This window comes from Oncorhynchus gorbuscha, linkage group LG15 (assembly GCF_021184085.1).
Source record: "Oncorhynchus gorbuscha isolate QuinsamMale2020 ecotype Even-year linkage group LG15, OgorEven_v1.0, whole genome shotgun sequence".
NCBI lineage: Eukaryota > Metazoa > Chordata > Actinopteri > Salmoniformes > Salmonidae > Oncorhynchus > Oncorhynchus gorbuscha.
In genome coordinates this window covers 7946027-7964456 of record NC_060187.1, presented here as the reverse complement: position 1 = coordinate 7964456, position 18430 = coordinate 7946027, and the positions used below count along the sequence as shown (strand labels likewise).

Below are 18430 nucleotides of genomic sequence, written 5' to 3'. Positions count from 1 at the left end.
TAAAAACCTTTAGGTCTACCTCTAGAAGAAAAAAGAACAACTCTGCATGTCTTCTCAGCCTGGCCAAAAGTGTTTAGCATCCCCAGTGGCTCTGCAAGCGAGAGGAGAGGATATTCTCCAGGAAACATCGCATGAGCCTGCAGCCACAAACTACCCAAACTCGCATTTCCAGAAATTAATTCAAAGTCATTTTTAGCTTAATTTGTATTTACCTCTAAGTAACTCAAAGCCTATATGCATAATTTATAGACTGTAATGATTTAATACAACAAAATGCTATTTAAATGCGGAGGACTTTATGTCCTTTCCAGCCTATTGTCGTAAATGCTTCACAATGCATTTCTTTGTAGGCTATAGCCTTGAAATAATATTGCCTAAATAATTAATTTTCCTTCTTAGACTCCCTGTCTGGCTCCTGACCTATTTACAGTGTTTATATGCTGTTTAATATGACATGTAGCCTATTTGAAATGATAAGCACTTCTTAGTCACCTTTTCATGTTGTTTATTAAAATACTTTTCATTACAATCCATATGGTTTGGTTTCAATACTTCACAACCAAACGGTAGGTCCCAGTAGTCACAACAATAGATGGGTGTTGGTTAAATGGTAGGTCCCGGTAGTCACAACAATAGATTGGTGTTGGTTAAATGGTAGGTCCCGGTAGTCACAACAATAGATTGGTGTTGGTTAAATGGTAGGTCCCGGTAGTCACAACAATAGATGGGTGTTGGTTAAATGGTAGGTCCCGGTAGTCACAACAATAGATGGGTGTTGGTTAAATGGTAGGTCCCGGTAGTCACAACAATAGATGGGTGTTGGTTAAATGGTAGGTCCCGGTAGTCACAACAATAGATGGGTGTTGGTTAAATGGTCACAACAATAGAGGTCCCGGTAGTCACAACAATAGATGGGTGTTGGTTAAACGGTAGGTCCCGGTAGTCACAACAATAGATGGGTGTTGGTTAAACGGCAGGTCCCGGTAGTCACAACAATAGATGGGTGTTGGTTAAACGGTAGGTCCCGGTAGTCACAACAATAGATGGGTGTTGGTTAAATGGTAGGTCCCGGTAGTCACAACAATAGATGGGTGTTGGTTAAATGGTAGGTCCCGGTAGTCACAACAATAGATGGGTGTTGGTTAAACGGCAGGTCCCGGTAGTCACAACAATAGATGGGTGTTGGTTAAACGGAAGGTCCCGGTAGTCACAACAATAGATGGGTGTTGGTTAAACGGCAGGTCCCGGTAGTCACAACAATAGATGGGTGTTGGTTAAACGGTAGTCACAACAATAGATGGGTGTTGGTTCGGTAGGTCGGTAGTCACAACAATAGATGGGTGTTGGTTAAACGGTAGATGGGTGTTGGTTCCCGGTAGTCACAACAATAGATGGGTGTTGGTTAAATGGTAGGTCCCGGTAGTCACAACAATAGATGGGTGTTGGTTAAATGGTAGGTCCCGGTAGTCACAACAATAGATGGGTGTTGGTTAAATTGTCAGTTGAAATGAATGGAGCGAATTGAGGCAGTTTTTTTTCCCTCCTCCTATGTGAGCGAGAGGAGCCTTTCCAACCACTCAACTCTACTAACATGCTCTGGTGTGTGTGTGTGTATATGTGTGTGTGTGTGTGTGTGTGTGTGCGTGTATGTGTGTGCGCGCATGTGTGTGTGTGTGCGTACCTCTCCACGGCCTGCCGGATGTGTGTCATCCAGGAGTTGCGCTCCTCCTTGGAGGCGGTGTGGATCTCGTACATCTCCGGCTCATTGGAGGAGGCGCAGATCAGGAACATGGCCCTCTCCTCGTGGGCCACCTCCCTTACTATCAACTTCTGGAGGGAGATCACTGAGGGCTTGTTGTCCTAGGGAGGGGAGGGGGGGAGTCAAGGCAGCTACAAGTCACATTGAAAGAGAATAACAGCAGAAAGCAAAACGGAGGAACTTTACATAGTTCTAGACGAGGGCTCTCCAACCCTGTTCCTGGAGAGATACCCTCCTGTAGGTTTACACCAGGGCTCTCCAACCCTGTTCCTGGAGAGATACCCTCCTGTAGGTTTACACCAGGGCTCTCCAACCCTGTTCCTGGAGAGATACCCTCCTGTAGGTTGGAGAGCCAGGGCTCTCCAACCCTGTTCCTGGAGGATACCCTCCTCCAGGAGCAGGGCTCTCCAACCCTGTTCCTGGAGAAACCTCCAGGAGGGTTTCTCCAGGAACAGGTTCCTGGAGAGCCCTGTAGGTTTAAACTCTCCAACCCTGTTCCTGGAGAGGTATCTCTCCAGGAACAGGGTCAACCCTGTACCTGGAGAGCCCTGGTCTAGGTTTACAGGAGGGCTCTCCAGGAACAGGGTCCTGGAGAGCCCTGGTTTAAACCTACAGGAGGGTATCTCTCCAGGAACAGGGTTGGAGAGATACCCTCCTAGGTGTAAACCTACCCAGGAGGGTATCTGTAGGTTTCTCCAGGAACAGGGTTGGAGAGCCCTGGTGTAAACCTAGAGGAGGGTATCTCTCCAGGAACAGGGTTGGAGAGCCCTGGTGTAAACCTACAGGAGGGTATCTCTCCAGGAACAGGGTTGGAGAGCCCTGGTGTAAACCTACAGGAGGGTATCTCTCCAGGAACAGGGTTGGAGAGCCCTGGTGTAAACCTACAGGAGGGTATCTCTCCAGGTACAGGGTTGGAGAGCCCTGGTCTAGACCGATAAACAGAAGCAGCTGTGTCTAACTTTCTGTTGAGAGTTGTACGACAGATTTGTTCAGTCGTTCCAGAGTGGAAAACAAAGCTTAGTCGGAATGAACTGACATTAGAATTCCAGACTCACCACTGTGGAGAAAACATATCTCTGGTCCTTGTCCTGGAGTAACAAAAGCACGTCGGACAGCAGCACAGCCACAATATCTGAAATGGCACAGGAGTTACATTTTTAGACCTGTGTGAGATCAACACAGACAGAAGAGAAAACAGAAGATCATTTCAGATTATTGGAGGCAGGGTTGGGGTCAACTTCATTTAAATTACAGTCAATTCAGAAAGAAAAACTAAATTCCAAATTTTTCCCCAATTGAAAAGCATTTGAAGATAATTGGAATTTCTGCGCACTTCCTGAATTGACTGGAGTTGAAATGAAATTTACATTTACATTTAAGTCATTTAGCAGACGCTCTTATCCAGAGCGACTTACAAATTGGTGCATTCACCTTATGACATCCAGGAAATTGAACCCCGACCCTGACCCGAGGGTCATCCAGTTACCTTTGAGTCTGCCGGAGGCGGCCTTGTGGTTGGCCGTCCCCTCGTGCAGCAGCCTGCGTCGACCCTGGGACAGGTCCTCTCTGTGGAACACACGGCCATCTTTGATCCTGCCGAGGGACTTGGGCTCTATCTTGTGGGCGATGTCTCGGAGTCGCGAGGCCTTCTCATGCAGGTTGACCATGGCATCCACCTGGACGATACAGTCTTTAATCAGACTAAGAGACCTGGTCAACTCCTCGTGTTCCTCTGTACCCACTGGAGGGAGGAAAGACAAACTGACTTCAGACAAACAGAATGTTACGGAGAACTTTTATTTCTCTTAGCCCTTTAGGGTTTTAGGCTGTGTATCCGTTAGGCACTTTGTGACGACTGCTGATATAAGAAAGGGCTTTATAAAATACATGTGATTGATTAGGTAAGGGAGATATCATGCTGTTCTTTCTATTCCATTCGTCTAACAGAAAGTTGGGCCGAAATCTCAAGTGTTATCAGACAGGAGAGGACCGAGTACATAAATGCTTTGTCTACTGACGTCTGTACCTTCAGTATTCTGCACAATACGTTCCACCAGCACAGGGTACTTGGTGATGCGTTGTGTCACCAGGAGGATACACTCAGTCACTCCTAATCTTCTCACAACGGACAAATTATTGACTTTCTGGAAAGAAAAAAAAGGACCATTTAGTGCAATCACCAAATGTTTCTGGTTCCACACAGGAGGCCACAATATCTGGATGTGAAGAAACCTCACCTTCATAAATAACCCACTGTCATGAATGTTTCACCTCCTCTTTAAAAAAAAGGGGGCAATTCGCAGTTGTTGCATACATTTGTGGACTTAATGACAAACTAATTTTGAAGAATGTAACTTGCCTCATGAGCTTAGAACAACTGTTGTACCCCATCGGAAACCAAACTATAAGCTTGTTTTACTACACTGTAAATGTAAACAAACACCGTAGAACCTCAAATAATGCATAAAATATAAAATGTTGATTTCATGGGATGGGTCAGTCCTTACATCATTAGCTATTGTTTATGAATTCTAGAGTGGTTACATTTCTCCAGGCCCACCCCTCAGCTTTTGACCCAAAAAAAGGAGGCGGGGGTGACTGCTTTGTATCGTTTCAACTGCAGATAGTCCTTTAAGTTAGCAGATGGGTCCACCATTTTGTGTCAATTTCTCAACTCGTCATGGAATCAGTAACAACCAACCCGTATGAGGTTCTGGAACTTCTTGTTGTTGTGTAGTTGCTCCTTGTAGTAGCTGACAGCCTCGGTGTGGTGGCTGCAGAAATCACCATAGTTCTCCTTCATCCGATCCCCTTTCTCACCTGAAAACTGGAGAGGAGACAGAGATGTGATCTGAGGAGACCTTATTCAGCTGATACAACTCTCAGTAGCGTTACTGTCGATAGTCTGCTCTGATTACCTTCTCTCTTTGACAGGTTCAACCAAAGCAAAATATGGTTTGAATATATAGTATGCATTATCCTTTTGAATATATACAGTGCATTTGGAAAGTATTCAGACCCCTTGACTTTCACATTTTGTTACGTTACAGCCTTATTATAAAATGTATTAAATCGTCCCCCCCCCTCATCAATCTACACACAATACCCCAAATTGACAAGGCAAATAGTTTTTTTCAGAAATTGCACATTTATTAAAAAAAAAAAAAACGTTTTATTTTTTTTGTACCTTTATTTAACTAGGCAAGTCAGTTAAGAACAAATTCTTATTTTCAATGACGGCCGAGGAACAATGGGTTAACTGCCTGTTCAGGGGCAGAACGACAGAACGACCTTGTCCGCTCGGGGGTTTGAACTTGCAACCTTTACGGTTACTAGTCCATAGCTCTAACCACTTGGCCGCCCGCCCAACGCTCTAACCACTAGGCCGCCCGCCGCCCCTCCACGCTAACCACTAGGCCGCCCCTCCACGCTAACCACTAGGCCCCCCCTCCACGCTAACCACTAGGCCGCCCCTCCACGCTAACCACTAGGCCGCCCCTACACGCTAACCACTAGGCCGCCCCTACACTCTACCCTGCCGCCCCTACACTCTACCCTGCCGCCCCTACACTCTACCCTGCCGCCCCTACACTCTACCCTGCCGCCCCTACACTCTACCCTGCCGCCCCTACACTCTACCCTGCCGCCCCTACACTCTACCCTGCCGCCCCTACACTCTACCCTGCCGCCCCTACACTCTACCCTGCCGCCCCTACACTCTACCCTGCCGCCCCTACACTCTACCCTGCCGCCCCTACACTCTACCCTGCCGCCCCTACACTCTACCCTGCCGCCCCTACACTCTACCCTGCCGCCCCTACACTCTACCCTGCCGCCCCTACACTCTACCCTGCCGCCCCTACACTCTACCCTGCCGCCCCTACACTCTACCCTGCCGCCCCTACACTCTACCCTGCCGCCCCTACACTCCACCCTGCCGCCCCTACACTCTACCCTGCCGCCCCTACACTCCACCCTGCCGCCCCTACACTCCACCCTGCCGCCCCTACACTCTACCCTGAGAACATTAAGAAAACGCTGACGTCATTTTCAGTTTATAACCTGTAGAAAAATGTGTATGTGTTAGTACTCTCTTGAATTAAACGCTGTTACCTGGCTTTTAAGACTGATCTCGATCTACTTCATGCATAATTAATGAACTTACAAATCATTAATGAAATAGAAAGAGTGCGAATTTGGTTTTGGCTACAAAACATATAGGAATTTAAAATTCCACTAACAGGCTGTAACGTAACAAAATGTAGGAAAAGTCAAGGGGTCTGAATACTTTCCGTGGGGCACTGTAAATGATCTTTTGTCTTATAAAGGGGAAGAGGAATTCAGAGAGGAACACTGTTGACGTCATTGAGACACAGCGTCTGATTTGTGGCACTCAACCTGCAAAGTGAACCAAAACACAAGCCAATTCAGTCACTGTGTGTGTGTGTGTGTGTGTGTGTGTGTGTGTGTGTGTGTGTGTGTGTGTGTGTGTGTGTGTGTGTGTGTGTGTGTGTGTGTGTGTGTGTGTGTGTGTGTGTGGAGTGTATTGTCTGTACCTGTGTGGTGAGGATGTCAGCGAGTCTCTGTATGTTGTAGTTCCTGTCGCTGCCGGGCTGCGTGGAGTCTCGGCGCCGCTCTTTTAGGCGGGACAGGAAGCTTGTGTGCAGCTCCAGCAGGCTCTCCAGGCGCGGGAACAACTCGTCCATCTGGAGGTGTTCCTTCAGCTCCCTCATGTAAACACGCAGCATGATCTTCAGGGTCCGTACGTGGTGCATCTCTGTCTGCATCAGCTCTGTCGGGAGATGGACGGTTTAACATCTAGTTTCCTTTTCAACCACTGGACCACCATCATTGACTTTAGGTGAATAATAAAACAATGGCAAAGTCCAGACAAACAGAAAAGTGGTATGAGTTCCTCCATATCTCTACTGTAGCTTAACCACGGAAATGTAACTATATTAAACACAACGACAGTGGTACGAGTTCCTCCATATCTCTACTGTAGCTTAACCACGGAAATGTAACTATATTAAACACAACGACAGTGGTATGAGTTCCTCCATATCTCTACTGTAGCTTAACCACGGAAATGTAACTATATTAAACACAACGACAGTGGTATGAGTTCCTCCATATCTCTACTGTAGCTTAACCACGGAAATGTAACTATAAACACAACGACAGTGGTACGAGTTCCTCCATATCTCTACTGTAGCTTAACCACGGAAATGTAACTATATTAAACACAACGACAGTGGTATGAGTTCCTCCATATCTCTACTGTAGCTTAACCACGGAAATGTAACTATAAACACAACGACAGTGGTATGAGTTCCTCCATATCTCTACTGTAGCTTAACCACGGAAATGTAACTATATTAAACACAACGACAGTGGTACGAGTTCCTCCATATCTCTACTGTAGCTTAACCACGGAAATGTAACTATATTAAACACAACGACAGTGGTATGAGTTCCTCCATATCTCTACTGTAGCTTAACCACGGAAATGTAACTATATTAAACACAACGACAGTGGTATGAGTTCCTCCATATCTCTACTGTAGCTTAACCACGGAAATGTAACTATATTAAACACAACGACAGTGGTACGAGTTCCTCCATATCTCTACTGTAGCTTAAGCACGGAAATGTAACTATATTAAACACAACGACAGTGGTATGAGTTCCTCCATATCTCTACTGTAGCTTAACCACGGAAATGTAACTATATTAAACACAACGACAGTGGTATGAGTTCCTCCATATCTCTACTGTAGCTTAACCACGGAAATGTAACTATATTAAACACAACGACAGTGGTACGAGTTCCTCCATATCTCTACTGTAGCTTAAGCACGGAAATGTAACTATATTAAACACAACGACAGTGGTACGAGTTCCTCCATATCTCTACTGTAGCTTAACCACGGAAATGTAACTATAAACACAACGAAAGTGGTATGAGTTCCTCCATATCTCTACTGTAGCTTAACCACGGAAATGTAACTATATTAAACACAACGACAGTGGTATGAGTTCCTCCATATCTCTACTGTAGCTTAACCACGGAAATGTAACTATATTAAACACAACGACAGTGGTATGAGTTCCTCCATATCTCTACTGTAGCTTAACCACGGAAATGTAACTATAAACACAACGAAAGTGGCATGAGTTCCTCCATATCTCTACTGTAGCTTAACCACGGAAATGTAACTATATTAAACACAACGAAAATGGTATGAGTTCCTCCATATCTCTACTGTAGCTTAACCACGGAAATGTAACTATATTAAACACAACGACAGTGGTATGAGTTCCTCCATATCTCTACTGTAGCTTAACCACGGAAATGTAACTATATTAAACACAACGAAAATGGTATGAGTTCCTCCATATCTCTACTGTAGCTTAACCACGGAAATGTAACTATAAACACAACGAAAGTGGCATGAGTTCCTCCATATCTCTACTGTAGCTTAACCACGGAAATGTAACTATATTAAACACAACGACAGTGGTACGAGTTCCTCCATATCTCTACTGTAGCTTAACCACGGAAATGTAACTATATTAAACACAACGACAGTGGTATGAGTTCCTCCATATCTCTACTGTAGCTTAACCACGGAAATGTAACTATATTAAACACAACGACAGTGGTATGAGTTCCTCCATATCTCTACTGTAGCTTAACCACGGAAATGTAACTATATTAAACACAACGACAGTGGTACGAGTTCCTCCATATCTCTACTGTAGCTTAAGCACGGAAATGTAACTATATTAAACACAACGACAGTGGTATGAGTTCCTCCATATCTCTACTGTAGCTTAACCACGGAAATGTAACTATATTAAACACAACGACAGTGGTATGAGTTCCTCCATATCTCTACTGTAGCTTAACCACGGAAATGTAACTATATTAAACACAACGACAGTGGTACGAGTTCCTCCATATCTCTACTGTAGCTTAACCACGGAAATGTAACTATATTAAACACAACGACAGTGGTACGAGTTCCTCCATATCTCTACTGTAGCTTAACCACGGAAATGTAACTATATTAAACACAACGACAGTGGTACGAGTTCCTCCATATCTCTACTGTAGCTTAACCACGGAAATGTAACTATATTAAACACAACGACAGTGGTACGAGTTCCTCCATATCTCTACTGTAGCTTAACCACGGAAATGTAACTATATTAAACACAACGACAGTGGTACGAGTTCCTCCATATCTCTACTGTAGCTTAACCACGGAAATGTAACTATATTAAACACAACGACAGTGGTACGAGTTCCTCCATATCTCTACTGTAGCTTAAGCACGGAAATGTAACTATATTAAACACAACGACAGTGGTACGAGTTCCTCCATATCTCTACTGTAGCTTAACCACGGAAATGTAACTATATTAAACACAACGACAGTGGTATGAGTTCCTCCATATCTCTACTGTAGCTTAACCACGGAAATGTAACTATATTAAACACAACGACAGTGGTATGAGTTCCTCCATATCTCTACTGTAGCTTAACCACGGAAATGTAACTATATTAAACACAACGACAGTGGTACGAGTTCCTCCATATCTCTACTGTAGCTTAACCACGGAAATGTAACTATATTAAACACAACGACAGTGGTAAGAGTTCCTCCATATCTCTACTGTAGCTTAACCACGGAAATGTAACTATATTAAACACAACGACAGTGGTACGAGTTCCTCCATATCTCTACTGTAGCTTAACCACGGAAATGTAACTATATTAAACACAACGACAGTGGTATGAGTTCCTCCATATCTCTACTGTAGCTTAACCACGGAAATGTAACTATATTAAACACAACGACAGTGGTATGAGTTCCTCCATATCTCTACTGTAGCTTAACCACGGAAATGTAACTATATTAAACACAACGACAGTGGTACAGTTCCTCCATATCTCTACTGTAGCTTAACCACGGAAATGTAACTATATTAAACACAACGACAGTGGTATGAGTTCCTCCATATCTCTACTGTAGCTTAACCACGGAAATGTAACTATATTAAACACAACGACAGTGGTATGAGTTCCTCCATATCTCTACTGTAGCTTAACCACGGAAATGTAACTATAAACACAACGAAAGTGGTATGAGTTCCTCCATATCTCTACTGTAGCTTAACCACGGAAATGTAACTATATTAAACACAACGACAGTGGTACGAGTTCCTCCATATCTCTACTGTAGCTTAACCACGGAAATGTAACTATATTAAACACAACGACAGTGGTATGAGTTCCTCCATATCTCTACTGTAGCTTAACCACGGAAATGTAACTATATTAAACACAACGACAGTGGTATGAGTTCCTCCATATCTCTACTGTAGCTTAACCACGGAAATGTAACTATATTAAACACAACGACAGTGGTATGAGTTCCTCCATATCTCTACTGTAGCTTAACCACGGAAATGTAACTATAAACACAACGAAAGTGGCATGAGTTCCTCCATATCTCTACTGTAGCTTAACCACGGAAATGTAACTATATTAAACACAACGAAAATGGTATGAGTTCCTCCATATCTCTACTGTAGCTTAACCACGGAAATGTAACTATATTAAACACAACGACAGTGGTATGAGTTCCTCCATATCTCTACTGTAGCTTAACCACGGAAATGTAACTATATTAAACACAACGACAGTGGTATGAGTTCCTCCATATCTCTACTGTAGCTTAACCACGGAAATGTAACTATATTAAACACAACGACAGTGGTATGAGTTCCTCCATATCTCTACTGTAGCTTAACCACGGAAATGTAACTATATTAAACACAACGACAGTGGTATGAGTTCCTCCATATCTCTACTGTAGCTTAACCACGGAAATGTAACTATATTAAACACAACGACAGTGGTATGAGTTCCTCCATATCTCTACTGTAGCTTAACCACGGAAATGTAACTATATTAAACACAACGACAGTGGTATGAGTTCCTCCATATCTCTACTGTAGCTTAACCACGGAAATGTAACTATATTAAACACAACGACAGTGGTACGAGTTCCTCCATATCTCTACTGTAGCTTAACCACGGAAATGTAACTATATTAAACACAACGACAGTGGTACGAGTTCCTCCATATCTCTACTGTAGCTTAACCACGGAAATGTAACTATATTTAACACAACGACAGTGGTACGAGTTCCTCCATATCTCTACTGTAGCTTAACCACGGAAATGTAACTATATTAAACACAACGACAGTGGTATGAGTTCCTCCATATCTCTACTGTAGCTTAACCACGGAAATGTAACTATATTAAACACAACGACAGTGGTACGAGTTCCTCCATATCTCTACTGTAGCTTAAGCACGGAAATGTAACTATATTAAACACAACGACAGTGGTACGAGTTCCTCCATATCTCTACTGTAGCTTAACCACGGAAATGTAACTATATTAAACACAACGACAGTGGTATGAGTTCCTCCATATCTCTACTGTAGCTTAACCACGGAAATGTAACTATATTAAACACAACGACAGTGGTATGAGTTCCTCCATATCTCTACTGTAGCTTAACCACGGAAATGTAACTATATTAAACACAACGACAGTGGTATGAGTTCCTCCATATCTCTACTGTAGCTTAACCACGGAAATGTAACTATATTAAACACAACGACAGTGGTATGAGTTCCTCCATATCTCTACTGTAGCTTAACCACGGAAATGTAACTATATTAAACACAACGACAGTGGTATGAGTTCCTCCATATCTCTACTGTAGCTTAACCACGGAAATGTAACTATAAACACAACGACAGTGGTATGAGTTGCTCCATATCTCTACTGTAGCTTAACCACGGAAATGTAACTATATTAAACACAACGACAGTGGTATGAGTTCCTCCATATCTCTACTGTAGCTTAACCACGGAAATGTAACTATATTAAACACAACGACAGTGGTATGAGTTCCTCCATATCTCTACTGTAGCTTAACCACGGAAATGTAACTATATTAAACACAACGACAGTGGTACGAGTTCCTCCATATCTCTACTGTAGCTTAACCACGGAAATGTAACTATATTAAACACAACGACAGTGGTATGAGTTCCTCCATATCTCTACTGTAGCTTAACCACGGAAATGTAACTATATTAAACACAACGACAGTGGTATGAGTTCCTCCATATCTCTACTGTAGCTTAACCACGGAAATGTAACTATAAACACAACGAAAGTGGTATGAGTTCCTCCATATCTCTACTGTAGCTTAACCACGGAAATGTAACTATATTAAACACAACGACAGTGGTATGAGTTCCTCCATATCTCTACTGTAGCTTAACCACGGAAATGTAACTATATTAAACACAACGACAGTGGTATGAGTTCCTCCATATCTCTACTGTAGCTTAACCACGGAAATGTAACTATAAACACAACGAAAGTGGCATGAGTTCCTCCATATCTCTACTGTAGCTTAACCACGGAAATGTAACTATATTAAACACAACGAAAATGGTATGAGTTCCTCCATATCTCTACTGTAGCTTAACCACGGAAATGTAACTATATTAAACACAACGACAGTGGTATGAGTTCCTCCATATCTCTACTGTAGCTTAACCACGGAAATGTAACTATATTAAACACAACGAAAATGGTATGAGTTCCTCCATATCTCTACTGTAGCTTAACCACGGAAATGTAACTATAAACACAACGAAAGTGGCATGAGTTCCTCCATATCTCTACTGTAGCTTAACCACGGAAATGTAACTATATTAAACACAACGACAGTGGTATGAGTTCCTCCATATCTCTACTGTAGCTTAACCACGGAAATGTAACTATATTAAACACAACGAAAATGGTATGAGTTCCTCCATATCTCTACTGTAGCTTAACCACGGAAATGTAACTATAAACACAACGAAAGTGGCATGAGTTCCTCCATATCTCTACTGTAGCTTAACCACGGAAATGTAACTATATTAAACACAACGACAGTGGTATGAGTTCCTCCATATCTCTACTGTAGCTTAACCACGGAAATGTAACTATATTAAACACAACGACAGTGGTATGAGTTCCTCCATATCTCTACTGTAGCTTAACCACGGAAATGTAACTATATTAAACACAACGACAGTGGTATGAGTTCCTCCATATCTCTACTGTAGCTTAACCACGGAAATGTAACTATATTAAACACAACGACAGTGGTATGAGTTCCTCCATATCTCTACTGTAGCTTAACCACGGAAATGTAACTATATTAAACACAACGACAGTGGTATGAGTTCCTCCATATCTCTACTGTAGCTTAACCACGGAAATGTAACTATATTAAACACAACGACAGTGGTATGAGTTCCTCCATATCTCTACTGTAGCTTAACCACGGAAATGTAACTATATTAAACACAACGACAGTGGTATGAGTTCCTCCATATCTCTACTGTAGCTTAACCACGGAAATGTAACTATAAACACAACGACAGTGGTATGAGTTCCTCCATATCTCTACTGTAGCTTAACCACGGAAATGTAACTATAAACCCAACGACAGCCTAAATATAAAAAGACTAAATGTCTAAAAACATAGAAGACTGAACTGTACCGTAGATAACGTCTTGTCTCTTGACCGTCTCCTTGGTGTATTTCTTCAGGTAGTGCTGGTCCACAGCCAGACTCCATGACTCCACCTATAATATACAATACATTAGATCATTCAATAAATAATAACATGATACACAAATATACAATATTAACATACAGTACCAGTCAAAAGTTTGGACACCTACTCATTCAAGGGTTTTTTTTATTTTGACTATTTTCTACATTGTAGAATAATAGTGAAGACATCAAAACTATGAAATAACACATATGGAATCATGTAGTAACCGAAAAAGTGTTAAACAAATCTAAATATATTTTATATTTGAGATTCTTCAAAGTAGCCACCCTTTGCTTTGATGACAGCTTTGCACACTCTTGGCATTCTGTCAACCAGTTTCATGAGGAATGCTTTTCAAACAATCTTGAAAGTGTTCCCACATATGCTGAGCACTTGTCGGCTACTTTTCCTTCACTCTGCGGTCCAAACCATCTCATTTGGGTTGAGGTCAGGTAATTGTGGAGGCCAGGTCATCTGATGAAGCACTCCATCTTTCTCCTTGGTCAAATAGCGCTTTACACAGCATGAGGTGTGTTTGGGGTCATTGTCCTGTTGGAAAAAAAAATCAGTCCCACTGAGCGCAAACCAGATGGGATGGCGTATCGATGCAGAATGTTGTGGTAGCCACGCTGGTTCAGTGTTCCTTGTATTCTAAATAACTCACTGACAGTGTTACCAGCAAAGCACCCCCACACAATCACACCTCCTCCTCCACGCGTCACGGTGGGAACCACACATGCAGAGCTCATCCATTCATCTACTCTGCGTCTCACAAAGGCTGGAACCAAAAATCTCAAATTTGGACTCCTCAGACCAAATAACAAATTTCTACCGGTCTAATGTCCATTGCTCATGTTTCTTGGCCCAAGCAAGTCTCTTCTTATTATTGGTGTCCTTCAGTAGTGGTTTCTTTGCAGTAATTAGACCATGAAGGCCTGATTCACGCAGTCTCCTCTGAACAGTTGATGTTGAGATGCGTCTGTTACTTGAACTCTGTGAAGCACTTATTTGGGCTGAAATCTGAGGCTGGTAACTCTAATGAACTTATCCTCTGCAGAAGAGGTAACTCTGGGTCTTCCTTCCCTGTGGTGGTCCTCATGAGAGCCAGTTTCATCTTAGAGATTGATGGTTTTTGCAACTGCACTTGAAGAAACTGTCAATTTTTGAAATATTCCAGACTGACTGACCTACATGTCTTAAATTAATGATGGACTGTTGTTAATCTTTGCTTATTTGAACAGGTCTTGCCATAATATGGACTTGGTCAATAGGGCCATCTTCTGTATACCACCCTTACCTTGTCACAATACAACTGATTGGCTGAAATGCATTAGGAAGGAAAGAAATTCCACAAATTAACAAGACACACCTGTTAATTGAAATGCATTCCAGGTGACTACCTCAGGAAGCTGGTTGAGAGAATGCCAAGTGTGTGCAAAGCTGTCATCAAAGGGTGGCTACTTTGAAGAGTGTGTGTGTGTATATTACACACACAGAAGAAGTCGGAAGTTTACATACACTTCGGTTGGAGTCATTAAAACTAGTTTTTCGACCACTCCACAAATTTCTTGTTAAACTATAGTTTTGGCAAGTCGGTTAGGACATCTACTTGACAAGTAATTTTTCCAACAATTGTTTACAGACAGATTATTTCACTTATAATTCACTGTATCACAAATCCAGTGGGTCAGAAGTTTACATACACTAAGTTTACTGTGCATTCAAACAGCTTGGAACATTCAGCAAAATGTAAGTCGCTCTGGATAAGAGCGTCTGCTAAATGACTTAAATGTAAATGTAATGATGTCATGGCTTTAGAAGCTTCTGATCGACATCATTTGAGTCAATTGGAGGTGTACCTGTGGATGTATTTCAAGGCCTACCTTCAAACTCACTGCCTCTTTGCTTGACATCATGGGAAAATCAAAAGAAATCAGCCAAGACCTCAGAAAAGAAATCGCAGACCTCCACAAGTCTGGTTCGTTCTTGGGAGCAATTTCCAAACGCCTGAAGGTACTACGTTCATCTGTACAAACAATAGTACGCAAGTATAAACACCATGTTATCACCAGCCATCATACCGCTCAGGAAGGAGACACGTTCTGTCTCCAAGAGATGAATGTACTTTGGTGCGAAAAGTGCAAATCAATCTCAGGACAACAGCAAAGGACCTTGTGAAGATGCTGGAGGAAACAGGTATAAAAGTATCTATATCCACAGTAAAAGGAGTCCGATATCGACATAACCTGAATAGCCACTGGTACAAAACAGCCATAAAAAAGCCAGATTACGGTTTGCAACTGCACATGGGGACAAAGAATGTACCTTTTAGAGAAATGTCCTCTGGTCTGATGAAACAAAAATAGAACTGTTTGGCCATAATGGCCATCGTTATGTTTGGAGGAAAAAGGGGGAGGCTTGCAAGCCGAAGAACACCATCCCAACCGTGAAGCACATGGATGGCAGCATCATGTTGTGAGGGTGCTTTGCAGTAGGAGGGACTGGTGCACTTCACAAAATAGATGGCATCATGAGGACAGAAAATTATGTGGATATATTGAAGCAACATCTCAAGACATCAGTCAGGAAGTTAAAGCTTGGTCGCAAATTAGTCTTCCAAATGGACAATGACCCCAAGCATTCTTCCAAAGTTGTGGCAAAATGGCTTAAAAACAACAAAGTCAGGGCCTCCCGGGTGGCGCAGTGGGCACTGCATCGCTAGTAATATATGCCATTTAGCAGACGCTTTTATCCAAAGCGACTTACAGTCATGTGTGCATACATTCTACGTATGGGTGGTCCCGGGGATCGAACCCACTACCCTGGCGTTACAAGCGCCATTGCTAGTCACAATACAACTGATTGGCTGAAATGCATTAGGAAGGAAGGAAAGAAATTCCACAAACTCTGGGTTCGCGCCCAGGCTCTGTTGCAGCCGGCCGTGACCGGGAGGTCCGTGGGGCGACACACAATTGGCCTAGCGTCGTCCGGGTTAGGGAGGGTTTGGCCGGTAGGGAAATCCTTGTCTCATCGGGCACCAGTGACTCCTGTGGCGGGCCGGGCGCAGTGCACGCTAACCAAGGTCGCCAGGTGCACGGTGTTTCCTCCGACACATTAAATTAATGATGGACTGTTGTTGGCTTTTTGGTTGGATGCACGCTGTGTTAAGAAGCATTGCGGCTTGGCCTAACCTCAAACCTATAGAATATTTGTGGGCAGAACTGAAAACCAGTGTGCGAGCATGGAGGCCAACAAACCTGACTCAGTTACACCAGCTCTGTTAGGAGGAATGGGACAAAATTCACCAAACTTATTGTGGGAAGCTTGTGGAAGGCTACCCAAAACATTTAACCCAAGTTACACTCAATTGGTATGTAAACTGACCCACTGGGAATGTGATGAAAGAAATCACTCTCCACTATTATGCTGACATTTCACATTCTTAAAATAAAGTGGTGATCCTAAATGACCCAAGACAAGGAATTTTTACTAGGATTAAATGTCAGGAATGGCAAAAAACTGAGTTTAAATGTATTTGGCTAAGGTGTATGTAAACTTCAGACTTCAGCTGTGTGTGTGTATATGTGTGTATATATATATACACACATACACTCTGAACAAAAATAAAACGCATTCCAAATTCTCTAAAATGACATTGGATGCGGCTTATGGTAGAGAAATGTACATTCAATTATCTGGCAACAGCTCTGGTGGACATTCCTGCAGTCAGCATGCCAATTGAACACTCCCTCAAAACTTAAGACTTCTGTGGCATTGTGTTGTGTGACAAAACTGCACATTTTAGAGAGTGACCTTTTATTGTCCCCAGCACAAGGTGCACCTGTGTAATGACCATGTTTAATCAGCTTCTTGAAATGCCACACCTGTCAGATGGATGGATCATCTTGGCAAAGGAGAAATGCACACTAACAGGAATGTAACATCTGTGCACAAAATTTGAGAGAAATATTTTTTTTTTTGTGCGTATGGAACATTTCTGGGATCTTTTATTTCAGCTCGTGAAACACGGGACCAACACTTTACATGTTGCGTTTATATTTGAGTGTATAATAATATAATACCTCCAGGTCCTGGGCATCAGACTCCAGATCAGCTCGAAATGCAGAGTAGTACGCATCTGGTGAAGGGGAGGGGCACAGAACAACACAGCTCAAATGATTAGTGTGTGTGTGCAGCACAAAGCAACTCAAAGTGTATTTTGAATGTAATCAATAGGTGATGTTTGTAATTGGCGCATCATATGATTTACCAATGTGTGCAATTCAATGTTAACAGTAATAATCCGAGCCACCGGTCAGTAAAACCCATACTGATCTACCACGGTCTGTGTGGATGCCTGGTTGTCTTCCCACTGTAGCAGCTCTAGGAGCTACAGGACTCCCAGACAGCCTAGGCTAGCGGTCTCTCCTCCACACACTGGCTTAAATTAAACTGGCCCCATCTCCCTCCCCATAGCCCACAATATCTACATGTCAGTTACATAACTTCCTATAACAGACAACAACCCCCCCCACCCCTCCTATTAGAGCTACCGTCCTGCAGGCTCTCTCCAACCCTAATGTAACACACCTAATTCTACTAATCAGCTGCTCACCAGGATTTTGATCAGCTGAATCAGGTTAGTTACAACAGGGTTGGCGCAAAAGCCTGCACACCCAGTAGCAGTTGTCCAACCTCGTACGGCACCCTCGCCCCGGCTACGGCACCCTCGCCCCGGCTACGGCACCCTCGCCCCGGCTACGGCACCCTCGCCCCGGTTATCTGAGCTGCGACGAGCAGCAGTTCCCTCTCTAACCTACTCACCTTCTACAACGATGGAGTCAGTGGTGGATGGGGCCAGGGAGACTGTGTCTTCATTGAAGCGCTTGAGCCCGGAGCGTAGGCTGTCCGGTTCGTCCATGTCCCCTGAGAGGGATCTGAAAAAGGAGCGTCACAGG

At 43.1% G+C, this 18430-nt stretch overlaps 1 protein-coding gene across 3 annotated transcripts in view; it reads right to left on the bottom strand.

Annotated features, from left to right (window-relative positions):
• LOC123996622 (rho guanine nucleotide exchange factor 18-like) overlaps positions 1 to 18430 on the bottom strand; it is a 114391-nt gene that overhangs the window by 36546 nt on the left and 59415 nt on the right. For all 3 annotated transcript variants that reach the window (XM_046300132.1, XM_046300133.1, XM_046300134.1), the window contains 9 exons: positions 18297 to 18409; positions 17555 to 17610; positions 13416 to 13500; positions 6316 to 6551; positions 4461 to 4586; positions 3786 to 3903; positions 3246 to 3500; positions 2815 to 2891; positions 1682 to 1860 (listed from right to left, as the gene is read on the bottom strand). In XM_046300132.1, the coding sequence (XP_046156088.1) occupies positions 1682 to 1860; positions 2815 to 2891; positions 3246 to 3500; positions 3786 to 3903; positions 4461 to 4586; positions 6316 to 6551; positions 13416 to 13500; positions 17555 to 17610; positions 18297 to 18409 (1245 nt within the window). The remainder of the gene's footprint in view (positions 1 to 1681; positions 1861 to 2814; positions 2892 to 3245; positions 3501 to 3785; positions 3904 to 4460; positions 4587 to 6315; positions 6552 to 13415; positions 13501 to 17554; positions 17611 to 18296; positions 18410 to 18430) is intronic.